The sequence below is a fragment of the Danio rerio genome, chromosome 4 (genome assembly GCF_052040795.2).
Source record: "Danio rerio strain M-AB ecotype USA chromosome 4, GRCz13ab, whole genome shotgun sequence".
Taxonomy (NCBI): domain Eukaryota; kingdom Metazoa; phylum Chordata; class Actinopteri; order Cypriniformes; family Danionidae; genus Danio; species Danio rerio.
Window position 1 is genome coordinate 46,613,021 of NC_141024.2, and position 16,276 is coordinate 46,629,296.

Here is a 16,276-nt window from a genome sequence, read left to right on the forward strand (position 1 = left end):
CCATTTCAGGGGTCCTCTATGACAACAAGGACATTTTGAGGAACACAACAGATTTGAAGCTCCAGGTCAGCATTGATGGTCTTCCTTTATACAAAAGTTCATCAACTCAATTCTGGCCCATTCTTGGCAAAGTACAAAACTTGGTGCAGGAGGAGCCTGTAACAATAGGGTTATTTTGTGGTGACAGCAAACCAAGCTCCCTGGACGAATACCTCAAAGACTTTATCTCTGAAATCAAAGAGTTAGGAAATGGATTTGAATTTGAAGGACTGAAGTTAACAGTCAAGCTTACCTCTATGATCTGTGATGCACCTGCACGTGCATTTCTGAAAAAAGTGAAAGGCCATGCAGGTTACCATGGATGTGAAAAGTGCATACAGGATGGTGTGTACCTGGAGAACAGGATGACATTTCCTAGAACTGACATGCCTCTAAGAAATGATGAGAGCTTTAGAAATAAGACTGACATAGACCACCACCATGGCACCTCACCTCTGGAGGAAACCTCCCTGGACATGATTTCTGGATTCCCCCTTGACTACATGCACCTTGTGTGCCTTGGTGTCATGAGGCGGCTTCTACACCTTTGGCTTCGACTGGGTCCTCTAACTTGCAGGCTGTCAGGATTTCAAGCATCTGTGCTGTCAGAACGGTTAGTCAGTGCCCAGAAGAACGTGCCTGTAGAATTGGCACGCAAACCAAGAGCAGTCAGAGAAATAGATCGATGGAAGGCAACTGAGTTTAGGCAATTCTTACTGTACACAGGCCCTGTGATGCTAAAAGACCTGCTCACCACTGAAGCATACAAAAACTTCCTGCTGCTTTTTGTGGGAATCTTCATCCTTTGCAATGACAGCCTAATTGGTGATCACATTGACTATGCCAATGATATTCTCCGACTGTTTGTGACACACTTTGGACAGCTATACGGTCCAAAATTTCTGTCTTATAACGTCCACTGTCTTGTCCATCTGGCAGAAGATGCAAAACACCATGGTGTCCTTGACAATTTCAGTGCGTTCATTTACGAGAATCACCTTAACAAGCTGAAGAAACTTCTACGAAAACCTTCATGTCCGTTAAGTCAAGTCGTGAGAAGGTTCTCAGAACTGCACACCTGTAACAAAAAAAGAGACAAAAACAAGGCACCAGTGCTCAGAAAACCGCATGCTGCTGGCCCTCTACCGGAGTCATTTGTTGGAGCTTCACAGTTCAAAGAACTACAAACAGAGTCATACACTCTGAAATTGAACCAGGCAAACCGTTTTGTCTACATTAATGGAAAGGTTTCAAAGCTAGAAAACATATTTTCAGAAAATGATGACATTTACGTGACCTACACTACCTTCAGCAAACATGAACTCTTTTTTGACTATCCCCTTCCATCCTCCGCACTTGGCATCTACCAAGTTGATGTCATCTCAGGACCAGTCCAGCTCTGCAAAATTGAGAACATTGAGGCAAAAGCTTTCCTAGTCCCTTGCGGCAGTTATTTTGTTTCAGTTCCACTTTTACACACAAAATAATTCCCTATACCAATTTTTTTTTTTACCTTTTTTTATTTTAATATATACTGTATAGTGCAGTGTGTATAATCATCATGCAAGATGATATTTATTCAAGAGTATTTTGTAAATTCCAAACTTCACTCACAACTATAACCAATATATATTTTTATACGAAGGCAAGAAGTGAAAAACGCTTTATTTAAATGTGTACTATTATTTAGCAAGTTATTAAAATTGACAATTATTAAAAAGGATGCAATGCTAATCAAATGCTAAAAAATGCTACATAAAATGATAAGTCCGAAAACAATGGTTCAAAAATGTTTATATAGTCATTACTTTTTCATTACAATTTTGAATTTCTTTACACAAGTTCTTGCATTAGGTAACTCTTTATTTTGATGGTCCATTTAAGTATTAGTAGACTGTCTGCTCAGTATCTGTTGATACTGCTCCTTCAACAGACATTTAACTGGCTATAAGAAACTTTGCAAGTACATGTCAACTTACACTAACCCTAACCCCAACTTAACAGTCTGCTTATAATCTTCTGAAAATTAGTTGACATGTAGAGAACTTAAATTCAACTAACTGACTAATGAAATACAGTGTGACTTACATTGTACTTTTTTCACTTCCAGTCTTGACGGACAATTATATAACAATTATAAATGATTAATACAAAAATACTAGTGGTTAAGATTGATGTTTGGAATTGGTAAAATGTGCTTAAAAATACAATCTAAATATTAACTTGCATAATAATTTTGCACAAAATGTAGTTTGTGTATTTGCACAAAAACAACTCAAATTTAATTATTCAACGTTATGGGGGCCTAGGTTCTTGCAGTTTTAAAAAAACAAAAATGTACCTCTTGGTGGAGCTCCTTCATGAAGAAAGTACCGGATCTGTAGCAAAGTTTTAGTACTCAGAGGGTCACTCATGGTAGCCTCTATACAAAAAGATAGACAGGATATTGAAGAGTGTCCGGTTGATGGAGGCACCACAACCAGAAAAAGGTTGGACCAAGCATCAGGCCAGAATTCCACATGAGTTGGGTAAGCAGGATGAGACACATTGTAAATAAACATTACACAAAGAATAAAATCAATAATTTGTGATGTTCCATAGACTAATACTTTCATGAATTTAGTTACATACTTTGTTTCTTTCAGCATCTTTTGACAAGATTTCCCAAAAATGAATACAATCTTGGTACACTTCCAATATCTCTGAATCTGAAATATCTGCAAAAAAAAAATCCCAAGTAAGTTGCCAAAGTACACGTTGCTTTTAAATGTAAATTCAAAAGCAAAAGAACAGCAACATTTAGTATTTTTAAGTAACAAAGATAAATATATTTAATTATAATCTTGAATTCAGCATTAGTTTTCACATCACAATCCCATTTTAATATCAGGTATATTTAGTTTCAAATGTATCAAATGTACAATCATAGCTTGAAGATTACATTCTAAGGAATAGCCACAAATAACTTTAATTTGCTAATTAGAAGCAACAACACCTAAGCTTTAAAAATCTGTGTAGTAAAAAGTAATATGTTTATGTGAGATATAACATCTATAAATCAGTTTTAACAGCATTTGTTCATGACCACCAACAGATTGCGGAAAAGCAACAGCAGGCCTGTTTTGAGACCTTCTCCACGTGTCAAGGTAACTGGCTCTTCATGAATACTACAAACTGTAATAGCTGTAATCTCACAGCATTCATAACAACTCAAAAGACCAGGACAGGCTGGTTCAAGTTTTTGATGTCTAAATAGGCATCACAGACCTACAGTTACTACACTGTTATAAGTAAAAACTGAACTGAACTTAAACACTAAAACTGAACTACCCTGATCCAGCTACTATGACCACTTATGTGAAGCTGCTTTGACACAATCTACATTGTAAAAGCGCTATACAAATAAAGCTGAATTGAATTTAATTAAATGTAATATTCTGATCATATTTTTTACATTTAACCTATTCCAATCTTAGCTAACAATAAATATGAATACATTCCTTTTCTTAAAGCATCTTATACAGGAATTTTTAATGATGCTGAAAAAAAAAACTTTGAGATTCAGATTTTATTACAATACATGTTTACTAGATAGATTATACTTGTGGTCAGCTTAAATTGCAATTCAAAGGCTTAACTATGTTAATTAGGCAATTAGGGTAATTAGGTAAGTCATTGAATAACAGTGGTATGTTTTGTAGACAATTGAAAAAAAAAAAAAGCTTACCGCTTATTGCTAATATGATTGACCTTAAACGTGTTTAAAAAAAAAAATCAAAGTTATATATATATATATATATATATATATATATATATATATATATATATATATATATATATATATATATATATATATATATATATATTTATATATTAGCCCAAAAAAAACTAATGACTTTTATCAGAAGAAAAAATATTATATGAAATACTGTGAAAAAATCCTTGTTCTGTTAAACATCATTTAGCAAATATTTAGCAATTAGCAATTATTTAGCATTTAGCAATTATTAGCCCCCCTTTGAATTTTTGTTCAATTGTAACAGATTCAGGAAATTTTCACAGTACGTCTGATGTTTTTTCTACTAGAAAAAAGTATTATTTGTTTTATTTCAGCTACAATAAAAGCAGTTATTAATTTTTTTAAAAACCACTATGAGGACAAAATTATTAGCCCCTTTAATCTATATTTTTCTGATAGTCTACAGAACAAACCATCACTATACAATAACTTGCCTAATTACCCTAACCTGCCTAGTTAATCAAATTAACCTAGATAAGCCTTTAAATGTCACTTTAAGCTATATAGAAGTGTCTTGATATCCCGTCAAATATTATGGACTGTCATCATGGCAAAGATAAAATAACTCAGTAAACAGAGATGAGTTATTAAAACTATTATGTTTAGAAATGTGTGGAAAAAAATCTCTCCATTAAATAGAAACTGGGGAGAAAAATAAACGGGGGCAAATAATTCAGGGGGGCTTATAATTCTGACTTCAACTGTATATACACATACAGGGCTTGACATTAACAAACAAACAGGGCTTTTGGTGATGAAAAGTTAATGTCAAGCCCTGTATTTATATGTATATATACAGTTGAAGTCAGAATTATTAGCCCTTGAATTATTCGCCCCCCTGTTTATTTTTTTTCCCAATTACTATTTAAAAGAGATATTTTTTCAACACATTTCTAAACATAATAATTTTAATAACTCATCTCTAATAACTGATTTATTTTATTTTTGCCATGATGACGGTAAATAATATTTGACTAGATATATTTCAAGACACTTCTATACAGCTTAAAGTGACATTTAAAGGCTTAACTAGGTTAATTAGGTTAACTAGGCAGGTTGGGGTAATTAGTCAAGTTATTGTATAACAATGGTTTGTTCTGTAGACATTCAAGAAAAAAATTAGCTTAAAGGGCTATTAATTTTGTCCTTAAAATGGTGTTTAAAAAATAACTGCTTTTATTGTAGCCAAAATAAAACAAATTATACTTTCTCCAAAAGAAAAAAGAAGAAAAATTCAAGGGGGGGGGGCTTATAATTCTGACTTCAACTGTATATGTATATACACACACGTGTATGTATGTATGTATGTATGTATGTATGTATGTATGTATGTATGTATGTATATATATATATATATATATATATATATATATATATATATATATATACATACATACATACATACATACATACATATATATATATATATATATATATATATATATATATATATATATATATATATATATACATACATACATACATACATACATATATATATATATATATATATATATATATATATATATATATATATATATATGTACATATATATATATATATATAAAGAGTTCAGATGCAAAAATCTCGTGTCGTCTGAATTTTTGTTCTAAAATTTACATTTTTCTCAGGACCCTATGTTTGTGTTAATTTATTTCACTTTAAAGTCTATGAAAATAACATATTATTTGCCCTAAAAGTGGATTTACTGAACATACACACAGAAGCTAGAGAAAAATGTCCACTTTAGGTGAAAATATAGAAATATATATAGGGTCCCAAAATCCAGGTGTGAAAAACTTGTTGCATCTTTCCCAAAAAGACTCATGACTGTATTACATCAAAAGAGTGCTTCTACTAAATACTGAGCAAATGGTCTGAATACTTAGGACCATGTGATATTTCAGTTTTTAATTTTTAATAAATCTGCAAAAATAAAAAAATTTAAAATCTGTTTTGCTGTCAATATGAGGGGCTGTGTGTACATTGATTAAAAATATATATTTATATTATATTTAAATTATATAAATATATTTTTATGGTCCCAAAAAAAAAGAAACAGATTTAACCCACAATTAAAAACAAAAAATATATATTATATGGCTAGGAGAAAATGCAACACTAGTTCTTTTTTTAATTGAGGTGAGAAACGCTGAGAAGAAAATATTATTCTGAAATAAGATTGCAATAATTAAGGTGAATAGTTAGGTTTAAATCATTATGAAACCCAGCTCGCCAGTGCCAACACAAATACAATGTGTCAGCTTCTGTGTCAAAACGACAAAATTTGACTTAATGTATCAATTGTACCCACGTAAAAATAATCACAAGCAGGAGTGTTGCAAAATACACTGAGACATTTATAGGCATAGGTTAGGAGCTAAAAGGACATGCACCATGCCATTTGTATCGGTTTAAAGAAGTTTTTAGTGTTTATTTTAAGTTAAGTTTCCATCCATCTTGAAAAATTCCTCTGATTGATCATTAGAACAGTTAGGTTTAAAAGCATCAGGAACCCTAGAGTTACCAGCAAGTACAATGTGTCAGCTTGTGTCAAAGAATGATACGATGAATGACACAATTGGATACAATGTGTCTAAGTGTACCCACTGAAAAATAACCACAAGCTGAAATAGACCGAGACCATTGTAGGTATAGGTTGAGAACTGATCTAGAAGGACCAGCACCACTTCCTCTTGTAACTCTTAAAATTTATTATGTTCCAGAATCTGGCAGTAAGTTATCAGAGTTCATTTAAGTCCATCTCTCATATTCTTACATTTTAATCTATTTATTGTTAGTACCAGCAAAAACCATGACTCCCTGTCAATAGAATAAATATATGACCAGATATTGACTTGCATAATAATTATGCACAAACTGTAAGTTCCATGATGTGCTTATTCTGTCCAAAATTGCATGCCTCTTTAAAGACTGAATCTTCATTGAACCAGGTATTTGAAATTGAAAATGTCGTCTAACTTTTCATAATTCCAAAGAAAATAATTGCAGTTCTATCTCCAGAAGTACCTGTGAGGTTCTGCCAGGAAGTGGAGCCACAGGACACTTGGGATAAACCTCAACCTGAAAAATCAAGGTAAAAAAAATGAAATGTATAATAATAAATCAATCAGTATTTTAAATAAGAAATCAGAAGGACAATTGGTGCACATACTCTCACTTCTTCAACATTTTCTGTACAACCCAACAGAGGACACGTTTTCTATGCTCAGGCATTTCAAACGAGACAAAGCACCACATAAGTTGTTTGTCTCACTTCAGGTAAATACTTCAGCATTTCATTTGGCTGTATTGTAAAAGAAATGTCCAGACTGTAAAACTAAAGCTGTATGTTAGACCAGACTGTAAAACTAAAGCTAAATAACAAACAAGAGAACACAATTTAGTTATAACAGTAGAAAAAGTACCATCTTAATGTCAAGAAAGATCATGCCCATATTGGAATCTGTTGCATTTAGATATATGCAAATTAAATATATGTCAAACAAGTTCCTATTTGGATTTTACAAAAAAAAAAAAAAAAAAAAAAAAAATATATATATATATATATATATATATATATATATATATATATATATATATATATATATATATGCAATATACAATTTGAAATATTGCAAATATGGCTGGGCTGCTTCTTATATTTAGTTTCAACTATTGAAATTACAAATAGTTACAGATATGTTTACACACACACACACGTGTGTATACACACACATATATATATATATATATATAAAAATTGCTCAGCATATACGAGTAAACCCCTTTTGAATATGAATAATGTTATCTATTTTTCAGTGAATAGAGTATATATTTTGGTTAAATAAACAAATGTTTATAGAGTTAAAGAGTTTTATTAAACAATTATATCCATTAAAGTAAGAGTTTGGTCACCTAAATACTTATATATGCTTGATTAAAACATTACAATTAACAAAAATAAAAAAATTATTAAATTATACGGAGAAAATCCTAAACACATTTATTGCAATTATATATATATTTATATATATATATATATATATATATATATATATATATATATATATATATATATATATATATTTTTTTTTTTTTTTTGTATATATACATATTTTTATATATTTTGTATATATTGTAAATATACATACATACAAAAAATACAACTTACCAACTTGACCTTTCTCAACACCAGCTTTTCCAGTGAGCATGTCTGATGGAAATGAGCAAGAGGATGCTTTGGGGACCACACATTGAGCTATTGGGGTACAACAACCTTCATTAGAGCAAACACAGCAAATTAGTGTGTAATTAATAACATGGTAATGTTACATTTTCAGTACAATCCCTTAGAAGTCACAACCTCTGAACTGAAAACCTCAAGTACCCACCAGGCTAGAGCAAAGAGTAAGTCATTTGTATTTTTTAATAGACAGTTACTTCTCATGAATAATTATTATTATGTTTTATACATGTGAAGCTGTGAATTACTCCACTTACACCAATGTTAACAATTAACATGTTAAAACTAATCTTTGCATTTAAAATCAAATTGATTGCAAAAGCTAATTAAATATCATGTGTAAATTGTGACTAATAATTATGACAGTCTTATAATTCTAACATTTTTAAAAAACTTTAATGTGAATATACTGTAGATTAACATTAGATAATGTTGAGGTAACCATAAACTGAAGTATTAAAAAAATTTGCTTGCAGGGACCTACCTACTGTGTTGAGCTGTGCAGAGGGCAATATTGGAGAAGCTTAATGAGCTGGACATAAAGATTAACCATCTAACTTCAGTGGTCCAGTCTCTTGCTTCGGCCAAGTGTTCAAATGGTGGTGGACATTGAGGATTACATCTTTCCTATTGAAACAATGGAAGACCTTGAACAACTGGAAAAGGCAATTAGCCGAAAATCCAATGATGGAAAAGATGGTACGAATATTTAGGATTTTACAGCTGTTGTGAAGTAAATCATGTCTATTACATGGCCGGTTTCACAGACAACACTTAATTTGCACTAACATACCTTACAAAATCTCATTGCCATCGTTCTGTTATAAGATGCACTCCAGTATTGTTTTCTTGAATTTTTTCACATGCATTTTTATAAAAGCAGTTTTAACATCTTACATTAAGAATTAGGCTCATCCCTGTCTGTAAAACTGGGCCATAATGCACTGACTGTAAAGATTTAATATCATCTTTTATTTTTAAGATAAAGAGGTTATCCATCAGAGGAGGACAAACTCTAAAAATTTAGAGTTATGGCGTATTTGCTCCAAAGTGTTCGTTCCAGTAGCCAAACAGCTCAACTGGTGTGGAGGAGAAAAAAAGAGGACTAAAAAACACAAATATTGGGACACTTGTGATAGGTACGTCAAATGTCTTACAATGAACAGTTTAGGCAATCATTTTAAAGATGGAACTGTCATTACATCTTTATAAGCTTATATGAGCTAGCACATGCTGTTCAAATATTGTAAAATTATGTTTAATACACAAGAGTGTTTTAGAACTGTTGATTCTTGTATAGGGCTGGGCGATTAAACATTACATCAAAACCTTGATTAATTTAACACTTCACTTCCTTTCCAAATATTGAATCATTGTTATTTTCAAAGTATTATCTTTTGTACTTAATCAAATTGCATTTATTTATTTCAATTCATTTAATTTTTACATATCAGTTTAAGTGTTTGTTTTACTTTCAGTTTAACAACTTGTATATCTTGGAAATTAGGAAATAATAATAAAGCGTAAAAAGTACATCATAATGTGAAAAAATGTGTGCGCTTCACTTTACGAAAAGAGAGCTATATACATGTTATGTGCTAATTGGAAAACATAAAAAAATATCAGTCGATTTGATTATTAATATACGCTGAAGAAACGTGGGTAATGCTTGACACATTAGGTCATACAACAATCAAAAATAAAACAAACTATTGCTTTTAATGATCTGTAATGCCTCTGAATATTAATCACAATGCCTGCGATCGCTTGAGCTTTGCTGAGGTAAAAATGTGGAACCTAAGCATTGGTGTTAGAATCACCACGTGGGGAATTATTTCGGTTATGGATAGGTTATTAATTAATCTCCCAGCCCTACTGTATATGTGCACTTTTACAATATGCATTCTTTTACATCCAATTTGTCATATGATCTCTAAGAAATTTAAAGAACAGATTCTTCGAAATTGAAAAGGCACTATTAATCCACTTGATGCTCAGTCAGTCATCGCAACATGTTTAAACCTAGCTTTGTTCGTTTAAATAAAGTTATTACCTTATTAAATTTACTAAAACAAAACGGAATAAATATATTACTGACCACACATATCCATAACAATGAATCAGACTACGTACCTCAGTTTTCCTGCGGGGACTGGCGGCGACGAAGTTCCACGTGCTCACTGTGATGCTCTTTAGGAAACCATGCGCACTTGCGCAATGATGAAGTTTCGAACACAAAAGAGTCGGTTCCTCGAATTTGACCACTTGTCCAAGTACATACTAATGCAAGTACTGTTGTTGGTGTTCTTTTTATTTATTTATTTTATGAGGACGTTGTGGTTATCTTATAATAAATAGGCGGACCTAAGCTTTTGCACCTCTATTTAACATTAATTCTTTGAAGCAATGTTTTCATTTATTTGAGAGTAACATCTGAAGAATATTATATTGATTACATGAGAACGGTGAATCATTATCGGATAGCAAAGTCTAAAAATATTTACAATCTAAGTATTATTTCAAAATCACTGGAAATTAACAGCAACCAATCAAAAGTAGGCTAAAATAGTGTTGAAACTGGTGTTAACAGATCATTAACAAAATACATAGATTGTTCAGCTTGATTTAATGATAAAAAATGTATATGATTTAAAATACTATTAAATAAAAAAATGCTGTTTTTTTTGTTTGATTTGCAATTTGTCAGTTTATTATAGGTAATTATTTTTTATAATTTATTATTTCTATTGAAAAAAAAGTTTTTTTAAGAAGGTATTTCATTTATTATAATTTGTATCAGTTATCTATAAATTAAACAAGATGAACGAATAGCAATTAAGGATTGAGAAGTGAAGACCGCTTATATTCAGCTAAACCAAACAGACAAAACACAAACTGTTAAAAAATAAATATTCAAGAGTAATGTCTTATTATTAACTGCATAACCAAACATAAAACAGTAGATTGGCTTATTTTTTTAAATTGATTTTCCTGTAAAAACAAAATCATCCATCGTGCCAGCATAGTTCCATTTTGATTCCTTTATTTCGTTTGAACAAGGACATGCTTTCTAAATCTATTTTCAGCACTGAAATCGCGCGTCTGATGGGCATTTTACTTTGTGAACTTTGTTCAGAAAAATGCTTGAAGAAAGAGACACTGTGTGGATATTTATAAAGATAAAATGCTTATTGTAATGTAGTGGCTACTCCACTGCATTTTACATTACAACCACCCTGGGGTTTCTCAAAATCATTGGACAAATGAGACAGTTAAATGTAATTTCAGAATTAAAACACAGAATTGCCGTTATATCGTCCAGCGATTTGTTTCTCGTTTCAGCGAACATTCGCAAGCATAGTCGCAAAATCGCAATAATCTTGTGTGGTTCTTAAGTTTGTTTATTACGATCAAATAATTTTCAAAGCAGTTTCTAAATTCAGTTCTAATTTCCAGCAAACAAATAAATTAGGAAAATCAATGCAATATGGTCAAAAATGAGATTTATATTCAAGCACACATGCTTCCTATGCGACACGCGATGCTTGACCTCTGTAAATCCCGACAGGTGAACGAATAAACAAAACATATTCATAAATACATAGAGAATATATGACAACAAATATATAACAAATAATAATAATAGTAATAATAATAATACGATAACAACACTAAACAAATGTGGTCATGAAAAAAATTAAGAGCACTCGGAGGTGAAGGCTGAAAAACGAATTTTTAGACAATCATATCCTTTTTCCTTCTTCTTCTTCTTATTAGATTTTTAATTATTATTATTATTATGCAATCAAATGAAATAATTGTGAAGGTGTGTATTAATTTTGGTTGGTAAAATAACTTTTTTTATTCTTTAACAGGTGCAGCTGAGGAACCCCGTGCTTCCGTCTTCAACAAGGCAGAAACAGAAAACATTTTAAAGACTTCCTCCGCTTGGCCCCAGAAAGAATGGACTCTTAAGCGACTTGATCACTTTAAATGTGTTTTGTTTGGTTCTGAAAAATATAAATTATAATAAATTCTAATATAATATAATATAATATAAAATAATATAATTTAATGTATAAAATAAAATTATATAATATAATATATTCTAATATAATATAAAATAATAAAATATATAATATAAAATAATATAATATATTCTAATATAATATAAAATAATATTATAAATATATAATATAAAATAATATATTATAATATTAAATAATATATTCTAATATAATACAATATAGTATAAAATAATGTAATATAATATAACATGAAATAATATAATATATTCTAATATAATATAATACAATATAATATAAATTATAAAATAATCTAATATAAAATAATCTAATTTAATATAAAATATTGTAATATAATATAATATAATTTAATATAAAATAATATCATATAAAATAATTTTATATAATATAATATAATATAATATAATATAATATAATATAATATAATACATTTCCCAGTGATGGGTTGCGGCTGGAAGGGCATCCGCGTAAAACATATGCTGGATAGATTGGTGTTGCATACCTGTGGCGACCCCAGATTAATAAAGGGATCAAGCCGAAAAGAAAATGAATGATTGAATGAATGAATGCATGATTGAATAATAAAATTCTACAAATGATTCCTTAGCCGTTGTGTCATTTCATTTTGAGTGAAAAATACTTGAGCTTATCATCTATGTGTAGACGGATGTATAATCAGTGTAACTGCAACTGTTATTTATAGCCGTTTTCATGAGGGGATGTCTAAATAAAAATAATAAAAAAACGACGTCTATGCTACATAAATAAGATGTCTCACAGATATAACATTCTAATAATGAACATCTGCGATGCATCGCATAGACGTTGTTTGAATGTCTGACAAGGACGTCTATACGACGTTTTCCCGATGAGCAAACGACCTAAATAAGACGTCTCCCAGATGAAACCGCGGATGTCCAGCAGACGTCTCTGCGACGCATGTGTGCTATCTGGGAATCAATCCCCTTTTTGGGGTGGAAAAAGTGAACGTGAATGGCTGTGGAAAAGCTCCCGCTGGCCAGAACAGCAAAATGAAGGGGGGATAGGGAGTGAGGTGGGACACCCCTTCCCCAACTCGAGTCGTGACAAGAGAGAGAGGTGTCGAACCGCTGACCGGGGCAACGATGAAGGGGCGGTGGGGTGAATTGTTTAACGGGACACCCCCTCTGGTTCCTTTGAAAAGGGGAGAAGGGAATGAGGTGGACACCCCTCTCCCCCCTACTTGAGAAGTCGTAACAAAAGAAGGCTTGAACCGAATGGATCTCCGTAGGGCATCGGCTTACACCTCCTGGTGCGGGGGGGTGTCCTTCCCCTTTAAGAAATACGGGTCCACCAACGTCATGACGTGGAAGTGGACGCCGCCTCCGGCCGCTTATTAACCGCCGCACGTGGCGTGCGGGCCCCTTTTCCCCTCTGCATTGGGTCTAGCACGGTCATGGCTGAATGTGCCCTATGCTTCAACGTCTACAGCCGGCTTGCGCCTCACCTGACGGCCGTTCACAAGGTGGCCAACTCGGACGAGAAGCGGCTGCTGCTCGCGCTGGCCGCCGGCCGCGTGGACACGCGGAAGACACCGTGCCCGGTCCCGGGCTGTCGCCGGACGCCAGCCCGCCTAGACAGGCACTTGAGGCAGCACGCGGAGCTCTCGACCTCGGGAAGGAAAGAGGCTATGGGGAGGGCGAAACGCCGGAAAGTAGCTCGGGAGTTGCAGTGGCTGCGGTCCACCCAGCCTGCAATCCCCGTCGTGTCCCAGCTAGCATCGTCCTCCGAGGGGGAGCGGGACTCGGAGGACCCAGAGGCCGGCCGCCCGTGCGCCGACCGCGGCTGCAGGCGCGCCACCGAGCGCATACAGGCTCAGCTCACGGACCTGGGGAAACAGGTTACCAAGATGCGGTCCACCCTGCTCCAAATCACACGCCTCTACCGGGAGCTAAGGAAGGGAGAAGGGGGGAGAAGGAGGAGGAAGAGGGCCAGGAGAACCAGGTCGCCTCCTGCACCACCGCCTCCCGGGCGAGGGGCGGCCGGAGGTCTGACGCCCCCCGAGCCTCCGGAGGCTTTGGAACCCACTGCCTACCCGTTCCCGGACCACGTCCCCGCGCTGAGTTGAGTATATTTCAGGCACGTCACTGTCGCTCTGCTGGGTGTGTGGCTTCGGGGAAGTTGACTCTTGGTTGTGCTCGTTCCACAGACCTTCTCTTGGGGGAGTTCGAAGGGTACCAACTGGGCAGCGAGCCCACCCCCCGCCTGCGGAACAACGTCACTTCGAAGCTGGGGAGAATCAAAGCCTTCCTTGGTTACATGGCCAGGGGCACCGCGGAGCCAGGGGACTTCCTTTTCCTCAACCAACCAGCCCGAATCCGAGCGTGGGCCGCCCGGCTAGGTCAGACGCGCATGGCCGAGCCCACCAGGCAGCACTACCTGAAGAACGTGGCTCAGTTCCTGGACTACCTCTCGGAGACGCCGCCGGCCGCCTGTCAGCTCTCCAGCACGGCTCTGGTTCTGATTCGAAGGGAGGTCAGAGCCCTCATCCGCGGCATACGCCGGCGTGTCGTCGTGCACGAGGTAAGGACCAAGCAGGCGAAGGAAAGCCGACTGATCCCCAAGGCCAGCCTGGTGCGCTGTCACCGGACCGCTGGGAGGAAAATTCCCGCCCTGCTAGGTAAGCAAGCCCTTCCGCCGTTCCAGCGATTCCCCCTGTTCGTTCTTCCGGGGCACCAACAGCCCTTGGTTCATCCAGCCACGTCTGTCTGCCCCTCTCCCCCGCGAATGGGACTCATTCGGGGGGGAAGGGGGGCAGACCGACGTGGCTGGATGAACCAACGGCTGCTGGTGGCCCGGAGAGGAATTGTGCGTTTCTTCTTCAGGGGCACCAGCAGTCCATGAACTGCTGGTGCCCCTGAAGAAGAAACGCACAATTCCTCTCCGGGCCACCAACAGCTGTTGTTTGAGCTGCTGGCGCCCCGGAGAACAAGTCACCAGCAGCCAAGAGCTGTTGGTGACCCAGAAAGGAAATAGAACCGTCGGTGGTCTAATCTGTCTAATGTCCTTCACCAGATAGCCTCGAATCCAACCCAAGCACTAGGCAACAGTGGCGCTTCTATGGCTTTCTGACTGGCTACCTAACCTCCATCTCTGGGCACCGCTGTGGAGTCTTCCAGAATCTCACAATCCAATAGGTTGAAGAGGCCTCCAGAAGCCCCGACGAGTCTGCTTATGTCATTAACGTGAGTATGGCGCAAGTAAGGTGGGGGTCACCAGTAGCATGCTCTCTCACTCACTCACTCACTCACTGCTTGTTCTCTGATGGCAGATTACCACTCACAAAACAAACAGAGCCTTTGGGGCGGCTCAGCTGTCCCTAAACAGGGAGGAATACAGCTGGTTCCGCAGGTTTTTGGCGCTGCGGGCTGGTCTCCCCGGAGGGAGCCAGGCTACCTATTTCTTTTTCACTTCCAGAGCCAGTCCTTGTCGGACCCTGAACAAGTACTTTCAGTCTGCTTGGCTCAGTATGGGCCTTCCAGGCAAACCCACCTTTACTGACGTACGCACTGCGATCGCGACTCATGTGAGTAGGCATTGTGACGCCCCTGTAACTACCAGCGGCGGCTTCTATCCTAATCAAGCTTCTGTCTCTCTCCGACGCAGGCAAAGAATGCACACTCTTCAGAGGATCGCCGCAAGGTGGCGCAATTCATGTGCCATGACACTTCAACCTCAGATAAGTTCTACGCACTTCACCTCGGACCTCTCCAAGCACGCGAGCGCCGCAGACTCTTTGAAAGGGCCCTGGTGGAGGAGGAGGAGGAGGAGGAGGATGGGGAGGCAGCGGGCACTGAAAGCCCCCCGCGGAAAGGGCGCAAGAGGACAGAGACTTCCGTCTCTCCCCTGGTAAAAATCACATTCTCTTTGGCGTGGACAGCAGAACGTGTGGCATTGGCTAACTGCCCTTTATGTGTCTCTTTTCCAGGAGGGAACCAGCAGGAGGACGCTGCCATGGCGCCCTGCCAGGGGGAAAAGCCAGGGCGCTCGCCCGCTCGAACAAACAGAAGACTCTGAATCGTCCTGAATAAATATTGTACAACTTAACGGTCAAATGGTGTTCAGTGTCTTCATTATTCCTTTTATTTATTATCTGTGTGGTAAAAG

General features: G+C 36.3%; 3 protein-coding genes across 4 annotated transcripts in view; 2 read left to right on the forward strand and 1 right to left on the reverse strand.

Annotated features, from left to right (window-relative positions):
• The window catches only part of LOC148681932 (uncharacterized), a 398,953-nt gene that overhangs the window by 298,867 nt on the left and 83,810 nt on the right, over positions 1-16,276 (reverse strand). The gene's annotated exons all lie outside the window — the stretch shown is intronic.
• LOC148681948 (uncharacterized) lies at positions 23-12,102 on the forward strand. Its single transcript, XM_088650503.1, has 10 exons — positions 23-2,567; positions 2,685-2,776; positions 3,134-3,185; positions 6,863-6,935; positions 7,050-7,120; positions 8,037-8,107; positions 8,182-8,248; positions 8,561-8,783; positions 9,067-9,223; positions 11,960-12,102. The coding sequence occupies exon 1, from the start codon at positions 297-299 to the stop codon at positions 1,524-1,526; it is 1,230 nt and encodes a 409-aa protein (XP_088506629.1). The 5' UTR covers positions 23-296; the 3' UTR covers positions 1,527-2,567; positions 2,685-2,776; positions 3,134-3,185; positions 6,863-6,935; positions 7,050-7,120; positions 8,037-8,107; positions 8,182-8,248; positions 8,561-8,783; positions 9,067-9,223; positions 11,960-12,102.
• LOC148681949 (uncharacterized) lies at positions 12,392-16,224 on the forward strand. Of its 2 annotated transcripts, XM_088650398.1 has the most exons (4): positions 12,395-14,232; positions 14,319-14,789; positions 15,185-15,354; positions 15,441-16,224. In XM_088650398.1, the coding sequence occupies exons 1-3, from the start codon at positions 13,566-13,568 to the stop codon at positions 15,304-15,306; spliced, it is 1,260 nt and encodes a 419-aa protein (XP_088506524.1). In that variant the 5' UTR covers positions 12,395-13,565; the 3' UTR covers positions 15,307-15,354; positions 15,441-16,224. The 2 variants fall into 2 exon arrangements, with proteins under 2 accessions (XP_088506523.1, XP_088506524.1); XM_088650397.1 differs by lacking the exons at positions 15,185-15,354; positions 15,441-16,224 and having other exon boundaries at positions 12,392-14,232; positions 14,319-15,028.